General features: G+C 42.9%; 2 protein-coding genes across 3 annotated transcripts in view; both read right to left on the bottom strand.

The window, feature by feature from the left end:
* Positions 1-1,358: 1,358 nt before the first annotated feature.
* On the bottom strand, positions 1,359-3,411 carry LOC132829612 (late histone H2A.2.2). Its single transcript, XM_060846901.1, has one exon. It carries the CDS (start codon positions 3,379-3,381, stop codon positions 2,926-2,928), a length of 456 nt encoding a protein of 151 aa, XP_060702884.1. The 5' UTR covers positions 3,382-3,411; the 3' UTR covers positions 1,359-2,925.
* Positions 3,412-10,385: 6,974 nt separating this feature from the next.
* The window catches only part of c2cd2l (c2cd2 like), a 164,144-nt gene continuing 157,328 nt past the window's right edge, over positions 10,386-17,201 (bottom strand). For both annotated transcript variants that reach the window (XM_060846750.1, XM_060846751.1), the window contains exon 14: positions 10,386-16,108. In XM_060846750.1, coding sequence (XP_060702733.1) covers positions 15,879-16,108 — 230 coding nt within the window. In that variant the 3' untranslated portion in view covers positions 10,386-15,878. The remainder of the gene's footprint in view (positions 16,109-17,201) is intronic.

Genomic DNA, 17,201 nt, shown 5'->3' with positions numbered 1-17,201 from the left:
CACAGTTACAGATGCTAGAAACACTCAGCAAGTTAAGATAACAAATGTGGAAAATGAGGTGAAGATAAATACTGCCTGACTTTTGTGATGAGTGCTGCTGGAGTTAAATGTCAATTCCTAGCAGTCTGAGGTGGTAAGCCAACATTTGCTGCATTTATACCAGATATACTGGTGGATGAAGATGCAATTACATTGAAAAGGCATCTAGATGAGCACATGAATAGGAGGGGTTTAAGAGGGATATGGCCAAACAGGGCTAGATTAGTTTAAGAATCTGGTCAGCGCAGACAATTTGGGCTGAAAGGTCTATTCCCATGCTGTATAACTGAATTATTTTGGAAGAACAAGTAGTACACCAAGTCACTCTTACTGACCCCAAAGACAGCAAGTTAGGTTAAGTATACAGGACCCTTGCCTTTATCAATCATGGCATAAATTATAAAGAGTAGGTAGTTAGTTCAGAATTGTAGAAAGAGACTTGGTTAAGCCACAGCTTAAGTATCCTGGCCACTACTACAGGAAAATGCTATTGTGATGAATGAGGTGCAGATGACATTCAGCAGGATGTGGCCTGAAATGGAGTTTTTTAAGCTATGAAGAGGCTGGACAAGCTCAGGTTCTTTTCTTTAGAACAGAGAAGGTGGAGAGGGGGCCTGATTGAGGTTTATGGACACGCAAACCTAGCTGAAGGGTCAACAGCAGCAAATAGTTTGAGAATGGTAGGAGACTGAGGGGGTTAGAGGTTTGGAGGCTTTTCATAGAATCTCAAGTGTGGGAAGAGGCCATTTGCTCCATTAGGTCTTCACCAAAGATGTCACCCAAATCCAGCCCCACCCTACATTTACTAGATCTGTTCCACCTAACTTCCACATCCTTGGACAGTGGAAGGAAACCAGAAAATCTGGCAGAAACTCATGCAGACACATTCAAACTTCAGTCACCCACAACTGGATTGAACCCAGGTCCCCTGGCACAGAGAGGCAGTATCACGAACCACCCTCAGGATGGTGGGAATATGTAATGGACTGCTGATAGGGTAGTTGAGGTGGAAAATCTCAATCTTTCAGTTGTACATGAACACTGAAATGCCATATCATTCAAAGCTACAAGGCCAGCATTGATTTAATTTTTGTTCAAGCACAGTATAAGCTGAAGGACCTCTTCTGCACTGATTTTATGCTAGCACATCTTGAAGGGTAATACTGAATGCAGAAATGCCATGGCCAGACAGTGAAGTATAATTGTTTGTGCTGTGTTACAAAAAAAGTGAACTATGTGCGATATGCCACATGTATGTTTCTTGGTGTCTTCATGTTAACCAAGAGGAACTTGGAAATAAAATCTATACAAATTCCAAATTTCAAAAAGTAAATAGGTAAATCTTTATTCTGAACTGACTAAAATCTCCTCTCACCCACCTAAGTCAAGTAGCTTGGCAAAGAGCAGACCAGACAAATTGTTTCACTTTTATATACATGGAATGCCACTGTTGTATCTAAAGACAGTTCAAACATGTTTCCAAAATCAGTGTAAAGTCAGTTATACACATGCCAAACAAAGTCTACAAAATGCCAGCTGCACTCACCTACTAAAAAGGCAGCTTTACTCAGTTTTCAAAAATTAATCTCATCTCTAATCTTGACTAAACTTAATATGCAGTTTGAAATCAAATTACTTGCATTAAGGACAATGCCAGAACACAGTAATCTTGACATTATACAGGAAACCTCAAATGTAAATGCAGTTGGATACTTGAGGTAGCACCACATTTGTCAGAGAGAAAAAAAGGTTGATTTAAAGAACACTTACAGTTGAGGTTACACACAACTCATTTACTACTGAACTGCAAAGGCTACAATTATATTGGGACAAACACATTTCAATTACAAGTCTTGAAACAAATCTCAAAAAGAATCTAAATGAACTGCCTTGCTGCAACAGGACAAAAGTTGGCAACAGCCTGCAGCTCAACACAGCTATCTTGTGAGACTTGATTAAGAAAGCATCTCCACCCCAAGTGAATACTGAAGTCTTCAGTGAAGCATTAAAAAACAAGAATGTCACCCTCCCATTGCAAAAAGTTTAAGGCAAACTTAGAGAAAAGAAAACTGACTAAATCCCATAATAAATCCAACCCAGCTCCACCAACCCCCAAAACAAAGACTTGAATGAAACAAGAAATTGATTGGAATTTCTTTCAAATAAAAAAAATACACAATATCGGCCACAAAAATAAAACAGAAAACATATGAATGCCAGGAACCCCTCATGTCCATGTGGGTGGCCCTGAGAAGGGCCATTGATGGGGGAAGGGTTTAAAGTCTGTCACAATGTCCACCTTGTGATTCTCTTGCAGTAACAAGGAGAAAAAAAAAGTACACGAGACAACACGAGAACTTGCAGGGCAAGAGAGAGGGAAAGGGATCAGGGAAGCATACAAGGGAGAAATCTGAGAAAATTAAAAGCTTGGAAGAGGGGGAGTAGAGTTGGTGGGATGATGGGGGGGGAAAAAGGGAGTCAAGGAAAATGATAGGCAGTTGGGAGGCGGGGGAAGATTGGTGGGATAATGGAAAAAGAGGAGTCAAGGAAAATGAAAAGCAGAGTGGGGGGGGAAGAGAAGAGAAGATTGGTGGGATAAGGGAAAGGGGAGTCAGGGAAAGAGGAAGGCAGAATTGGGGGAGAAAATTGGTGGGATAAGGGAAAGGGGAGTCAGGGAAAATGAAAGGCAGAGTTTTGGGGAATTACGTGGGGACAACAAACAGGACTGGCAGGCAATTGGGTAATTTGAGGGGGGGGGGAAGAAGGTGAAGAGAAAATAAATTGGGGGGGAATTGAAAAGGGAGAATGCGGGGAGGGAGAGGGGTTTTTTGGGGGGGGAGCAGGTGTGGGTACGAAGGACGGGCAGGCATAGAAAGGGAGAAGGATCTAGAACTCCTGTGACTGCTGAGAGCTCTTCTTGCCCCCGCTCTTGCCTCCACCTCCTCCGCCGCCGCCGGTGACCGGGCCCGAGCCGGATTTCTTGGGCAGCAGCACGGCCTGGATGTTGGGCAGGACGCCTCCTTGGGCGATGGTGACTCCCCCCAGCAGCTTGTTGAGCTCCTCGTCGTTGCGGATGGCGAGCTGCAGGTGCCGGGGGATGATGCGGGACTTCTTGTTGTCCCGGGCCGCGTTTCCCGCCAGCTCGAGGATCTCGGCGGTCAGGTACTCGAGCACGGCCGCCAGGTACACCGGGGCGCCCGCCCCCACACGGTCCGCGTAGTTGCCCTTGCGCAGCAGCCGGTGCACCCGGCCGACCGGGAACTGCAGGCCGGCCCGCGACGACCGCGTCTTGGCCTTAGCTCGGGCTTTGCCGCCGCTGCTACTCTTCCCCCGGCCGGACATCTTCCTCCCAGCGCGGTCTTCACCTTCCAAAATGGCGCCAGGCCCTGGCCTGCTCACTCCATATATAGTCCTCCCACCCCCGTGGCTTCACACAACCTCCTCCTATTGGATAATCCTGCGGCCGACCCCACCTCCCATTGGATAATGCCCACGTCCATCAGTCTATATCCCCGCCTTGCCACACCCCCTCCTTTGATTGGACAGCCCCCTGGGCCGCCGGCCAATGGTGGCCGCTCCCGCTCCTCGTCCCCCCATTCAAATCTTTTGAATGGGAAAAGGCGCGCAAATCAGAGCGGGCTCTTGTCGTAAACTAAATGTCAAAGAGCTTTTCCTTAAGATTTAAACTTTAATTATCTATATTCCTTTAAAACATGAATCGTGTCACATTTTAAGGTGAAATAAATAAAGGCTATTCCTAGATATAAATAAATATATGCAAAATAAAAAAAATATTTGTAATGTAACGAGTTGTTTCAGATACTTTCTTGAGCTGAAAATGTGTTGCTGGAAAAGTGCAGCAGGTCAGGCAGCATCCAAAGAGCAGGAGAATCAATGTTTCGGGCATGAGCCCTTCTTCAGGATGCTGCCTGACCTGCTGCGCTTTTCCAGCAACACATTTTCAGCTCTGATCACCAGCATTTGCAGTCCTCACTTTCTCCTCAGATACTTTCTTATCAACATGTCTTCTTAAATTCATTCACAGGATGAAGGTGACTAGCCATGCCAACATTTATTGCCTATCCATAATTGCTCAGAGGACAGTTAAGATTCAAATACATTGCTGTGGGTCTAGATTCACATGTAAGTCAGACAGGGTAAGGGTGGCAGATTTATTCCCTAAAGGGCATTAAGAGATATTGTTACATGCCTGTGGAAGAGGTGGGAGTATAAGCCCTGGCTCAAAGAATGGGACACCATCACACGTGCTTTGCGAGTTAATTATAAATCCCATCCAGAAATGTTTCCCCTTTCAGCAAATGGCCAGGGGAAGAGTTTAACGCAACAATAGAAATAGAACAAGTCTGAGGAAAGCCACTCGACCCGAAACATTAACAGATGCTGCCAGACCTGCTGAGCTTTTCCAGCAATTTCTATTGTGGTCTCTGCTTTACAGTATCCGCAGTCCTTTAGGTTTTTATTTGGAAACACTTTTTAAAGAGTTATGAAATAGCTTCTGTTTTCCTTGTTGCAAGCGGCTTTAATAGAGACTAAAATTGTACGAGATGGGAGAAACAGGAATAGCGAGTTTTGAGAAGATTTGTAGCTCAGGTTAAAGTTCTGGGTGTAGGTTTGCTCGCTGTGAGCAAAACTAGCTCCAGGACTGTCTGTCCCAGAAGATGTAAACACGGGTTATGAATGGACCTTTGGCCCCATCACTTTCCAACACCCACTATTATTTCAGACTGCTTTGGTCAACAACAACATGTGTTAATATAGCACCCTTAGCGTCGGTAAAGGCGCGATATAAAGCAAAATTGGATATTGTGGCGCTTAAGGACCTATTAGGGCAGGTTAGTTAAAGGGATATAGATTCTAAATAGCATCTAAAAGGGGGGAAATTAAAGTGAGGTTTATTCTTAAGCTCGGGCAGCTGAAGGCGGTGGTGGAGCGATTAAAACTACACAAATACAAAAGCCACCTTCTGGCGGCTGCGGGACTCAAAACATTAAACTTATTGCTGCTGTTTCCCTCTACAGATGCTTCCGGTGCCCGCCTGGTTTCTCCAGCACTTTCTGCTATTGAAATTGGAGATACTGAGGAGGTCCTGATTAGTCGAGTACAGAGATCTCAAAGGGATATTCGCCTGGAGGAGGGAGATTACAGAGATGGAGGGTGGGGTGAGACCATATGAGAGAGATTTGAAAATAAGAGAAAAAAAATTGCTTAACCGGAATTCAATATAGGTCAGAGAGCAGGAGGAGTGATGGGTGAACAGAACTTTAGATCTTAAGCAGCAGAGTTGTGAGTGAGATCAAGTTTGCACATGGGAGAATGTGGGTGGTGGCAGAAATGAGAAATGAAATTAAAACCACACAGCACATATATTTGCCAGTGCACTGACAGAATAAACTAGAAGCTGCAATTTAATAACAGTGGAAAAAGTGCGTGGGGTAACTTGCAAAGGAAATTGGAAACATTACGAGAGTGCATGAGAAAGCATTGCCTTGTAGAATTAAGGAAATCACAAACGGTTTTATTAAAACCATGAAGAGCAGGCGAATAAATAGGGAAAGAATATGGCCATTAGAAGTAATCCATGTTATCCCAGCAGCCAAAGGCACAGTCCTCTATGAAAAAATTGAGCTGGCGTTCACAATGGAAAGAGACAACACAGGCACAAACATCAAAGTGGAGAATTGTGAAACAGAAAAATAAACTAACAGAGATGAGGTCTGAAAAGCAGATAAGTCTACAGGCCTGGATGAGATGTATTCCAGAAACAGAAATTGGACAGAAGGAAAGCTTTGAGTTTGGTCAAGACAGAATCAGCAAAAAGGATAGGATGGGATCAGAACTGCAGAATTTTGGTTGAGATACATTTTCTCTATCAGCACTGTCAGGAAATGAGGTTAGACCATAAGACCAGAAGACATAGGAGTGGAGGTAAGGCCATTCGGTCCATCGAGTCCACTCCGCCATTCAATCATGGCTGATGGGCATTTCAACTCCACTTACCAGCGTTCTCCCCGTAGCCCTTAATTCCTCGAGACAACAAGAATCTATCAATCTCGGCCTTGAAGACATTTAGCGTCCCGGCCTCCACTGCACTCCGTGGCAATGAATTCCACAGGCCCACCACTCTCTGGCTGAAGAAATGTCTCCGAATTTCTGTTTGAATTGACCCCCTCTAATTCTAAGGCTGTGTCCACGGGTCCTAGTCTCCTCACCTAACGGAAACAATTTCCTAGCGTCCACCTTTTCCAAGCCATGTATTATCTTGTACGTCTCTATTAAGTCTCCCCTCAGTCTTCTAAACTCCAACGAATACAATCCCAGTATCCTCAGCCGTTCCTCATATGTTAGACCTGCCATTCCAGGGATCATCCGTGTGAATCTCCGCTGGATGCGTTCCAGTGCCAGTACGTCCTTCCTGAGGTGTGGGGATCAAAACTGGACACAGTACTCCAAATGGGGCCTAACCAGAGCTTTATAGAGTCTCAGTAGCACATCTCTGCTTTTATATTCCAACCCTCTTGAGATAAGAGACAACATTGCATTTGCTTTCTTAATCACGGACTCAACTTGCATGTTTGCCTTTAGAGAATCCTCGACTAGCACTCCCAGATCCCTTTGTGCTTTGGCTTTACTAATTTTCTCACCATTTAGAAAGTAGTCTATGCTTTTATTCTTTTTGCCAAAGTGCAAGACCTCGCACTTGCTCACGTTAAATTCCATCAGCCATTTCCTGGACCACTCTCCCAACCTGTCTAGATCCTTCTGTAGCTCCCCACTTCCTCAGTACTACCTGCCTGTCCACCTAACTTCGTATCATCGGCAAACTTTGCTAGAATGCCCCCAGTCCCCTCATCCAAATCATTAATATATAATGCGAATAGCTGTGGCCCCAACACCGAACCCTGCGGGACACCGCTCGTCACCGGCTGCCATTCTGAAAAAGAACCTTTTATTCCAACACTCTGCCTTCTGTTAGACAGCCAATCCTCAATCCATCCCAGCAGCTCACCTCGAACACCATGGGCCCTCACCTTGCTCAGCAGCCTCCCGTGTGGCACCTTATCAAAGGCCTTTTGAAAGTCTAGATAGACCACATCCACTGGGTTTCCCTGGTCTAACCTACTTGTTACCTCTTCAAAAAATTCCAACAGGTTTGTCAGGCGTGACCTCCCCTTACTAAATCCATATAACAGAAGCAGCTGTCTCTCAGGAAACAGGCACAGGAGTTGTCAAAAGGGAGAGAAACCAAAAATCAAAAGACAAATGAAATTTTAATTGGGAACTGGTTGAGGTATACAAGGAGCCACTTGATTTTTGGGACATTAAAAGAAAACGTTTTCATGATGATGGTGTGAGGAATGGCATTAACTCAATACTATGGAATATCACAGATTGCTTACAGCACAGGAGGAGGCCATTCGGCCTCATTTCTACATTGGCCTCAATGAGAAATCCAACCAATGCCTTTCACTTTCTTTCATCCTGCATCTCCGCATGCTTTTCCTTTTCAGATAATAATCTAACCCCGTTCTGAATGACTCCATTCCTGCAGCATATAATCAGGCAGTGCATTCTAAATCCGAACCACTTGCAGTGGATAAAAGTTTCTCTTTATGCCAATGCTTCTTTTACCACCTCCTTTAAACCTGCCCCTTCCCTGTTCTTAACCCTGCCACAAGTGGGAACACTTTTTCTCTTTTTGCTTTGTCCAGACCTCTCATGATTTATCTCTGAACTATGGACACAAGGAGAGCAATCCCAACCTCTCAAAGTTATCTACGTAACTGAAGTTCCACATCCAGGAACCATTCTGTTGAATCTTTTCTCCACCCTCTCTACTACATAGAAATCTATAAACACAAGAGGATACCAATTAGATCCTCAAGCCTAATTGAACATTCATTGGGATCAATGTAGACTTAACTACAAGTATTGAGAGGTAGAGGATAACAAAAATCTATCAATCTTTGATTTCAAATAAATAATCGATTCAGCATCAGAAAAAGAGTTCCAAATTTCTACAATCCTTTGTTTGGAAAATTGTTTCCTAATTTCAGTCCTGGAAAATATAGCTCAAAGTTGTGGCTATGGTGCATAATCTTGTGCTCCCAACTAGCAAAAGTGGTTTCTCTCAATCTACACAAATCTATTCCAGTTATTACCAAAACCTTCAAAACTTTGATGAAATCATGCCCTAAGATCATGAACAAGCACTTGTGGAGCTGATTACATGCTGTTTCTGGCAGGACCAGAGCAACGTGACTTAGGAGACAGAGATGATGGTAATGGAGAGAAATGTTGGAGATTGGAAATGAGAATAACTTTACTTATAAGATGCAAGTGCAATTTTTGGACTTCATTATTTATTGAACTGACTGCTCCATTTATGACCACTGACCACTGACATCTGTAAGGATTCCTACAAAGAAATGATTATATAACATTATCTTGGAATCATCTGTATCCCATGAATCATGCACCAATGTAACATTTAGTACATACCTGGGATGACTGAACAAAGACAGTGACAGATTTTTGAAGCTTAGTTGAGGCAGGTCCAGCACATCATGCCACTTTATTGTCACATCAGTGATTATATTCCAAGCCATTTTCAAAAATACCAGGTCAGAATCAGGAGGCATAATAGTTATCTACCACAGAAGCACCTGACAAACCATTCTTCCCAGAAGGACAAGGGCAGCAGATACATGGAAACACCACCACCTGTAACTTCCCCTCCAATTCACTCACTGCTCAGACAAGGAAATATATCACCATTCCTTCAAGATGTTGAGTCAAAATCCTGGGATTCCCTCTCAAACAGTACAGTGGATGTGAAATAGGCTGTAGGGGTTCAAGGCAGCAGCTCAGTCCACCCTCTCAAAGGACAATTGGGGATGGGCACTGCACGCTGGCTGAGCCAGCTTGACTCACTTCCCATGAAATAAATAAATAAGCAGTGTGCAGCAATTCAGGGGTCTGTATCTGACCCACTCCTGTGCCCACTCAGATTTTCCAGCAAACAAACTGCTGCCTGGTGGTACCTGAAAGATAACCAACAAGAGGAAGTAGCTTTGCAGCATTTTCCCCAGGAAATTGTCACAGCAACATTTCCCTCTCTGTTCTTTCATAATTTTAATGCTTCGAGGGTGATTATACCTCTTGTTCTGTTCAACATGCACCAGTAGCTTCCACCCAGGATGGTGGGGCTGCCAATGTGCCATTGCTGGAGAGGTCCCCATCAGCTCCTTCACCTTAGGAACAAAGCTGCAATCCTTAACAGGATGGTGAATGTCTTCATGTCTGCCCACAGGGCCATTAATTGGCCCGGCAATAAAAAAAAATCACATCAGATATCTGCATTGAATATCATGCAGGTTTGGGAGCTGGAAATTTCCCATATATTGATTCTTGACTTCAGAGGGAAAATCAAGCTCCAACTGTCTCTCAAAATGTGGCAGGAAAATGATTGAGAGTATATGAAAATATCAGAGGAAGCACTTCCTACCTTTCAGCTTTGGGCTCAACAATCCTTTATGACTTGCTCAGACCAGACAGTACAGTGGAAGTTCACTTGGCTGATAACAGGGTTGGCAGGACTGTCATATGAGGAGAGGTCAGTTTGACTGGGCCCATATTCACTCGTGATCAGAAGGATGAAAGGAAGGGATCTCACAGATGTCTAAAATTCTAAAAGGACAGACACACCCAATGTAGGGAGGATGTTTTCCATGGCTGGGCAGCCTAAATCAGGATCACAATCTCAGGATATGATGTAGGCCATTTAGGACTGAGGTGAGGCAACATTTCTTCACTTAGAGGGTGGTCAACCTGTAGAATTTACTACTACAAAAGGCACTAGAAGCCAAGTCACGAAATATATTCAAGAAAGAGACCAAAGAATGTTTAGATGTTAAAGACATCAAGAGGCATAGACAGAAAGCAGCAATATGGTGTTGAGGTACAGGATCAGCCATGATCATATTTAATGATGGGGCAGGCTCAAAGGGGTGAATAGCCTACTCATGCTTCCAGTTTCTATAGTAACGATGGAATCCAAGGAATACTTGCTCAAAGGTGTTATGCCTGTGGTGAAATTAGGGAGAAGTGATGACTAAACAGGGGAGTTCTCTCAATCTCAAACAATGGAAAGTCCCTGCTTGAAAGTTTAGTTAACAAACCAATTGGAAATTCCAGAGAGTTCCTGTCATAATTGGGTCCATCAGGAACAAGTACTGGCAGCACATTGCAGGTCTCACTGGTGGAAATCTCTGATGGGACAAAAATCAAAGACCAATTCTGTGGTAATGACACTTAGAGGCTGTCCACAGAACTAATTTTATTTCAGATCAATATGTTCAAACATAGTAAAAGTAGAACTCAGATATCATTGATCAACTCCAATACATTCCTCCCCGTTAAGCTGATGCACTGAGTTACAAATCTCTCCAAACAGGTTTGTTCACCCAATACAGAAGTTTAAAATCCGCTGCACAAGGTAACTATGACCTGCTGCGTGGAATACAAATAACGGCATATTAAAATCCGATGTCCTAGCCTGTACAGTCATTGAGTCGCATAGCACGGAAACAGACTCTTCGGTCTAACTCGTCCATGCTGAACCAGGTTTCCTGAACTAAACTAGTCTCACTTGCCACTGGCCCATGTCCTTCTAAACCTTTCCTATCCCTGTACTTGGCTAAATGCCTTTTAAATGTTGTAATTCTGCAACTACCACTTCCTCTGGCAGTTCATTCCACACATGCACCACCCTCTGTGTGAAAAAGCTCCCCCTCAGGTACCTTCTAAATCTTTCTCCTCTCATCTTAAAAATATGCCCCCTAGTTTTAATCTCCCCCACCTTAGAGAAAAGACCTTTGCTATTTACCTTATCAATGCCCCTCACGATTTTATAAACCTCTATAAGGTCACCTCTTAACCTCCTAGGCTCCAGTGAAAAATGTCCCAGCCTATCCAGCCTCTCCTTATAAGAAAGTTCCTCTGAGTGTCTGTTCCAGTCAGATCTCATTGCGAGTTGTCCACCTGTTACACAAAAGCCAACACTTCACCTGATTCACTCCACAATGTACCCAATTGTCACAAGTTTCACAAGTAAGGTGGGAGCTGCAAAAGTTATGTCACAGACAGTGGGGAACAACTGTGCAGAAAGTACCATTTCATCGAGTACAAGAATCTGATGGCAAAGACGTTCAAACATAAGCCGAGAACAAAGTATCGATTGTATATTTAAACCAATGACAGGCCGCATGACAAATTACTCAGCTGGCAATACAGAACCCACCCATTCTTCCAGACTCTGTTGGGAACTTTAAAGGGAATTTGACAACATGGTTCATTACCTTTTACTGCTGCTGCTGGCATATAACCGGGTTTCTCAGAGTGGGTGAACATGACAATCCTGCGTTTTATATTCCAGCATCAACCCATTCAAAATGCTTAAATGCCTTTCCTTAATGAACAGAGATACAGGAATATCATTCATTATGAGTCATTTTAACTTGGACTATTGGGCAATAGAAAATCATTCCCTATTCTATACAGTAGATCGGATATATGCAACAGGAACAGGCCATTCAGCTAAATAGTCTGTGCTGTCTTTATGCTCTACTTGAGCCTCCTGACTTTATGATTGTGACTCTATCTAAAACTCTTGGCAAAAACCTCAATTCCTTCTTCCCTCATCTACTTGTCTGGCCTCTCCATAAATGCTTCAACTATTCACTGTGGAAACAAATTCCACATTCTCAGCACTCTTTCGGCAAAGATGATTCTACTGAATTTCCAATTGCATTTCTAGGTGACGATCTTAGACTCTCATTTTGTTTGTTGCTACAAGTAGAAACACTTCCTCTTTGTCTACTTTATTAAAACCTTTTAGAATTTAGAAACTTTTATTATATTACTCCACAGGCTTCTCTTTTCAAAAGAGACAGACCTAGACCTGATTGGTGTACCCCACATTCCTGGTTTCATTGCTGAAAAATGTGACTCCAGTGTCTCTAGATATTATTCATTATATGGAGTCCAGAACTGTACATTGTACAGTATGGACTAAGGCTTGATTCAAGCTTTTTTTAAATCCATAATAATTTATTTTATACATTATATATAAACATCAATGGAAAATAAATTCATGCAAGGTGCAAAAAAGCAGCTGCTGATTTCCTACAACCTGTTTCAAATAACAATGGAAATTAAAATAACCCCAAACTCCCACCTGCTAATATTACTAGCAGTGATTTTCTGATTCTGCCACTGAAGACCTTTCAGGTCAAATTGATACACATAACAAATCAAAACCCCATAATTTCCAGTAAGATATGGTGAGACACCAGAGATTGAGTGGGAAAGGGGATGGCAGCATGCTGTACAATCATACAGGAGCTGATCTGATAAATCAGCCATCACCCTTTTGTACCTGATGGGCCGTGGGAAGAATGGAAACATGGTGCTCTGTATGTCAGACCCATCATTACAGCTGATGTTGGCCACTGACATACACTGAGTTCAAATTGTGATGTAAATTCTTGACTGTAAATATAAACACTCAGAAAACATACAGATTCTTAATTGAAACCATTCAGTTGTAACGTGCTTCATACATTTTATAAATCAACTTTTATTTTCAGGGTGAATAAAGACGTTTACGCTCTCTTAGGAGTCTGGGTTTAAAGTAGCATTCAGGACAGTGCAACCCGTAGAACTCCATGGGAAAATGTCTCCAGACCATTTTTAGTGTGTCCTCTCTTCCAATGAAGTAATCCTATTGTGACTAGACTGACCCCTTTCATAGCAGCAAGTACCACTCTGAAAATACAAGCAGCTACTGTGTGCTTGATGACCTTTAAAGCTCATTGCATGTCTCTACTTTCACTCTCTTAGTGATTCAGGTATCGAGCAGGGCATTTGGTCATGTTTTGAATCTCTTAGAGCTTTTCAGCTGATCCACGCCTCTTTCTCTGGAAGCATTTCGTTTTTGAAGGTTTTTTTGATAATATTTCAATCTCAGATCTTCAGCTCCGATCAGATTCCCAGCACAGTTCTTCCACCTGAAAAACTGCATGGATTGAAAACAAAATTGCTTTCAATGATTCCCAGAGTGGCACCTGCCACTATTGAAGCGATTGCCTGTGGTTCTAAAACAATTTTGCATCATAAATATGACTACCCTCATTGTTCCTCGCCATCTTCCCCAAATCTCAAACACAAGTTTAAAATTTACTATGTACAATAAACTTTTTACACTCATATCTCACAAAAAAAAACATCTACATACATCTCTTCAAACCAGCACACCACCTCCATTATAATGGCAATTGAGATGCCTCATTGTGTACCTGAAAAATAAAATCCAGCAAAGCATCTATGGGTGAGTTATCAAGTGCACAAATCCAATAGATGGTTTCTGTTTACTCATTTCCCTCAGTCCTGATGACATACTAGAGCCATGGTTAAGAGAACAATTCAACTGTCTGTTTTTACATAGAATCCCTGCAGTGCTGAAACAGGCCATTGAGTCTACACTGACCCTCCAAAGTGCACCCCACCCTATCCCTGTAACCCTGCCGTTCCCATTGTGACTCCACCCAGCCTCCACATCTTTGGACTGTGGGAGAAGATCTGAGCACCCAGAGGAAATCCACACAGACACACTGGGAGAACTTGCAAAGTCCACACAGACTGTCGTTCAAGGTTGGAATTGAACCCGGGTTGACACCGCTCGTCTTACCTTGCTTTATATGTAATCTGTGTAGCCAGGAAATGAGATACCTGGCAACCTCTTCAGTCCAGAATGCTTTTGAATTTTTTGACTATAGAAAGACTTAATGTGTAAATGCCCAAGTCTGTGAACTGGAAAACATTCTAGATAAATATCTACTGAAGCATAAAACAGTGATCAAACACTATGAAGCAGAAATTTTGTATTTACTGATCCAAATATGTACTTTCCAGATTCCTGCTCCTAAATTACTGAACTAAAATGGGTCTGCTCAAAAGAAATTCTGGACAATTGGAAATTTTTGGACTGAGAAGTTACAGATTATTGTTGAGGGACTGGGTTGCTGGAAAGTCTGGTACAAGGCAGTATTTTTGCTTTCCAGACTGACTTCCAATTACACTTGCACTACCCTATAAGCAATATGCCTACTAATGTTCCTTCAATACCACATGAACCTATTCAGTGAAGACGTCATTATGATGATAATCATCAAAGGCTGTGACATTGGTTACACGCCACTTGTCAAAATTCAATGTACCCTCAATTGTTGTCATTTTAACTTTCACTCCAAATTCTAGCCCAAGTTTCTAGCTTGTAGATAGTATTTAGACAGAAAGCAAAGTTCTGTTACTGTGATTGCTGGAAATTTGAAATAAAGACAGAAAGTGCTGAGCAGTTCGGGCAGTATCTGTGGAGAGAAGAATTCAAGAGGAAGTTTCTCTCTTCACAGATTACTGCACAACCAGCTTGGTGCTTTCCAGCACTTTCACAAAACTGGCCTAGTCCACTCCATCATTCCCCAAGGACGTGGGCTTTTCTCCACCCTTTGTACTTAATCAACTCCTTTCTGAAAATGACTGTCAAATCCAATTCTACCAACTTTTAGGCTGGTGTGCTTCAGGTCACAACAACTCACCACATTTAATTCCTTTTAAAATCCCATTTTACCTCTGGTTCCTCTGCCGAGTAACTTAGACCAAGCTCTTTGACCATTGACCATTCCTCTTGTTGGAAATAATTTCCTCTCAGGTACTCAATTAAAACCCCATGGATAATTTTGAACAACCCCACTGAATTTCTCTGGAACCATCTCTGTTCTTAAGGGGAGCCACCCCAGCATGTCTTGATGGTCACGCAACTGAAGTCCACACATTGTCGGTAATGTTTTCGGAAACCACCATTACACTTTCATTAAAGGAATTAGTTCAGTTCCTTAAAATGTCCAGAATTGAATTCAATACTTCAGCTTAAATGTGTCACACAAACATTTAGAAAAACTTAAGAGGACATCTGCCATTGTGATCTGTGAACTGGAACAACTAAGTGCAGAATACAGACAAAATAAAAAGTCCGGTTTGCTGACATTATCCTTCAGTTATGTGAAGATAATTCATCTCACTATCCACTTCTCGGTTCTGTTCAGGGAGTCGATCGGTGCACCAAAATCAAGTCAGGGTTTGTTTTGTTTTCCCCTCTTTTTGAGTAGTGAAAGAGTTTACATTTATCTTTTCAGCTACATTTCCAAAACATCAATATGATACATCTCAGCAAACAGTAAAGAATAGTTAGCAATCAACAAAGTGACTTGCTTCATTTGTCCCAAATAAAACAATAAAACAGGATTTCATAGAATCTAGTTCTTCTAAAACATTTTGCTGCCAAAACCGCTGACGTCGTTATAGATTTTCAATAAATAAAGTAGGGGAGAGGTGAAGGGGGTGTCGAGATAATTTGCATTCAAAGCTAGTGTCACCAAACAAACGCCTTCTGTCTCAGTTCGTGACTCAAGGTCATCCTCAGCTCCAGGACGTTAAAAGCGGCAGGTATCCTCCACACGTTGATGTTATGTAACGTAACCAAGGGGGAATGTCACTGCACAGTGGCTTTTACAAGTGATGGTCGATGAAAGTCGGCAGTACACCTGTCATTTCATGGGAAGTGTCATTGAAAAGGGACCAGGATACAAATTGCTGCAAAAACCCCCACTCGGCCCAAGTGCCTCGTTGCCTGTTGCTCTACCCGAGGTAGTCCAGCTCCCAGGCGTTTTATCACACAAGCCTCCCTGCAGAGCGCAGTGCGGTCAGTTCCCACTCGCTGCAGTGCTGCCATTGGCACTGGCCTTAGATTTCGACTTGGACTTGAATGAGAAACGCTTGATGAGCTTCCGCGAGAAGCTGCCTGATTTTTTCCGCGTGGAGGCAGGGCTGTCACTCACGTTGGACAGGTCATCGTGCGAGTGACTGAAACCTGGATCCTTCTGCTTGCTTCTCTTCCGGAACAGGAGCTTGGTGCTGCTGCGCAGAAAGCCAACTGCGAGAAGAGAGGAGAGGGAGCTAAGGTCAGAAATTGTAGCATCTTGTCACAAGCACAGAACGCAGACATCATCAACCACGTCCAAACAAACAGGGCAGTAGCAGTCACAATGAGGGGTGATTGAAACATTAATCTGGTCTGTTAACTCGATTTGGCTGGATTGCAGTGCACAGTGACGCCAACAGCATGGGTTCGAATCCCGCACTGGCTGAGGTCACCACACTTTCTCAAACTCACCCCCTCACCTGAGGCGTGGTGACCCTCAGGTTAAACTCACCACCAGTCACCTCTCCTGTAATGAGAGAGCCGCTTTGGGGTTCTGTGACTTTACCTTGAACTCTGTAAATGTGTTCTGTTAATAAGATCAAAGATTTTCTTTTTTAGGACTGAGATCAGTGTAGCTATCATTAATTTTTAAAAAAAAAACAGATTTATACTCATCAGAGACTGTATTGCAGGGTTTCTCTGGTTAGTGAGTATTTTATGCATTCGAATGTAGACTCCTCTCATGGTTCACTCAGGAACAGCGCTGTTTTGCAAAGGTCACATGCAAAAGCTCAACTTAGGATCTTGTATTGTGCTGGACAGGATACTAAGTTCTGCCTACTTACTGACACCTCACCAGGCGGAGCAGATTAGTCACGATAAAAATCCAATGTTACCGGGATAGAGTGGGAGACTGGGCTGGGTGGAATGGTCTCCAGAGGGTTGGTGCATATCTGATGGACTGAATGGACTCATTCTACACAGTAGGGATCCTATGAATCAAGGAGGAGTAAGATATTGCTCATAGGGCTGAAGGGATCAAAGTGTATGGGGAGAAAGTGCTAACAGAGTATTGACTCAGACAATCAGCCATGACCATATTGAATGGTGGAGCAGGTTTGAAGGGCTGAATGGATTAACCCTGCTGGTATTTTCTATCTTTCTACAGTACACATTGCATGGTATATCTACAGAAGTTTCTGGAAAAACTCATGTCTGGCAGCATCTGTGAAGAGAAATCCAAGTTAACATTTCAGGTCCAGGTCACCAGACCTGAAACGATAACTTTGATTTCTCTCTACAGATATTGCCAGACCTGCTGAGC

This window comes from Hemiscyllium ocellatum, chromosome 29 (genome assembly GCF_020745735.1).
Source record: "Hemiscyllium ocellatum isolate sHemOce1 chromosome 29, sHemOce1.pat.X.cur, whole genome shotgun sequence".
Classification (NCBI taxonomy): Eukaryota; Metazoa; Chordata; class Chondrichthyes; order Orectolobiformes; family Hemiscylliidae; genus Hemiscyllium; species Hemiscyllium ocellatum.
This window is presented reverse-complemented; position numbering and strand designations above follow the sequence as displayed.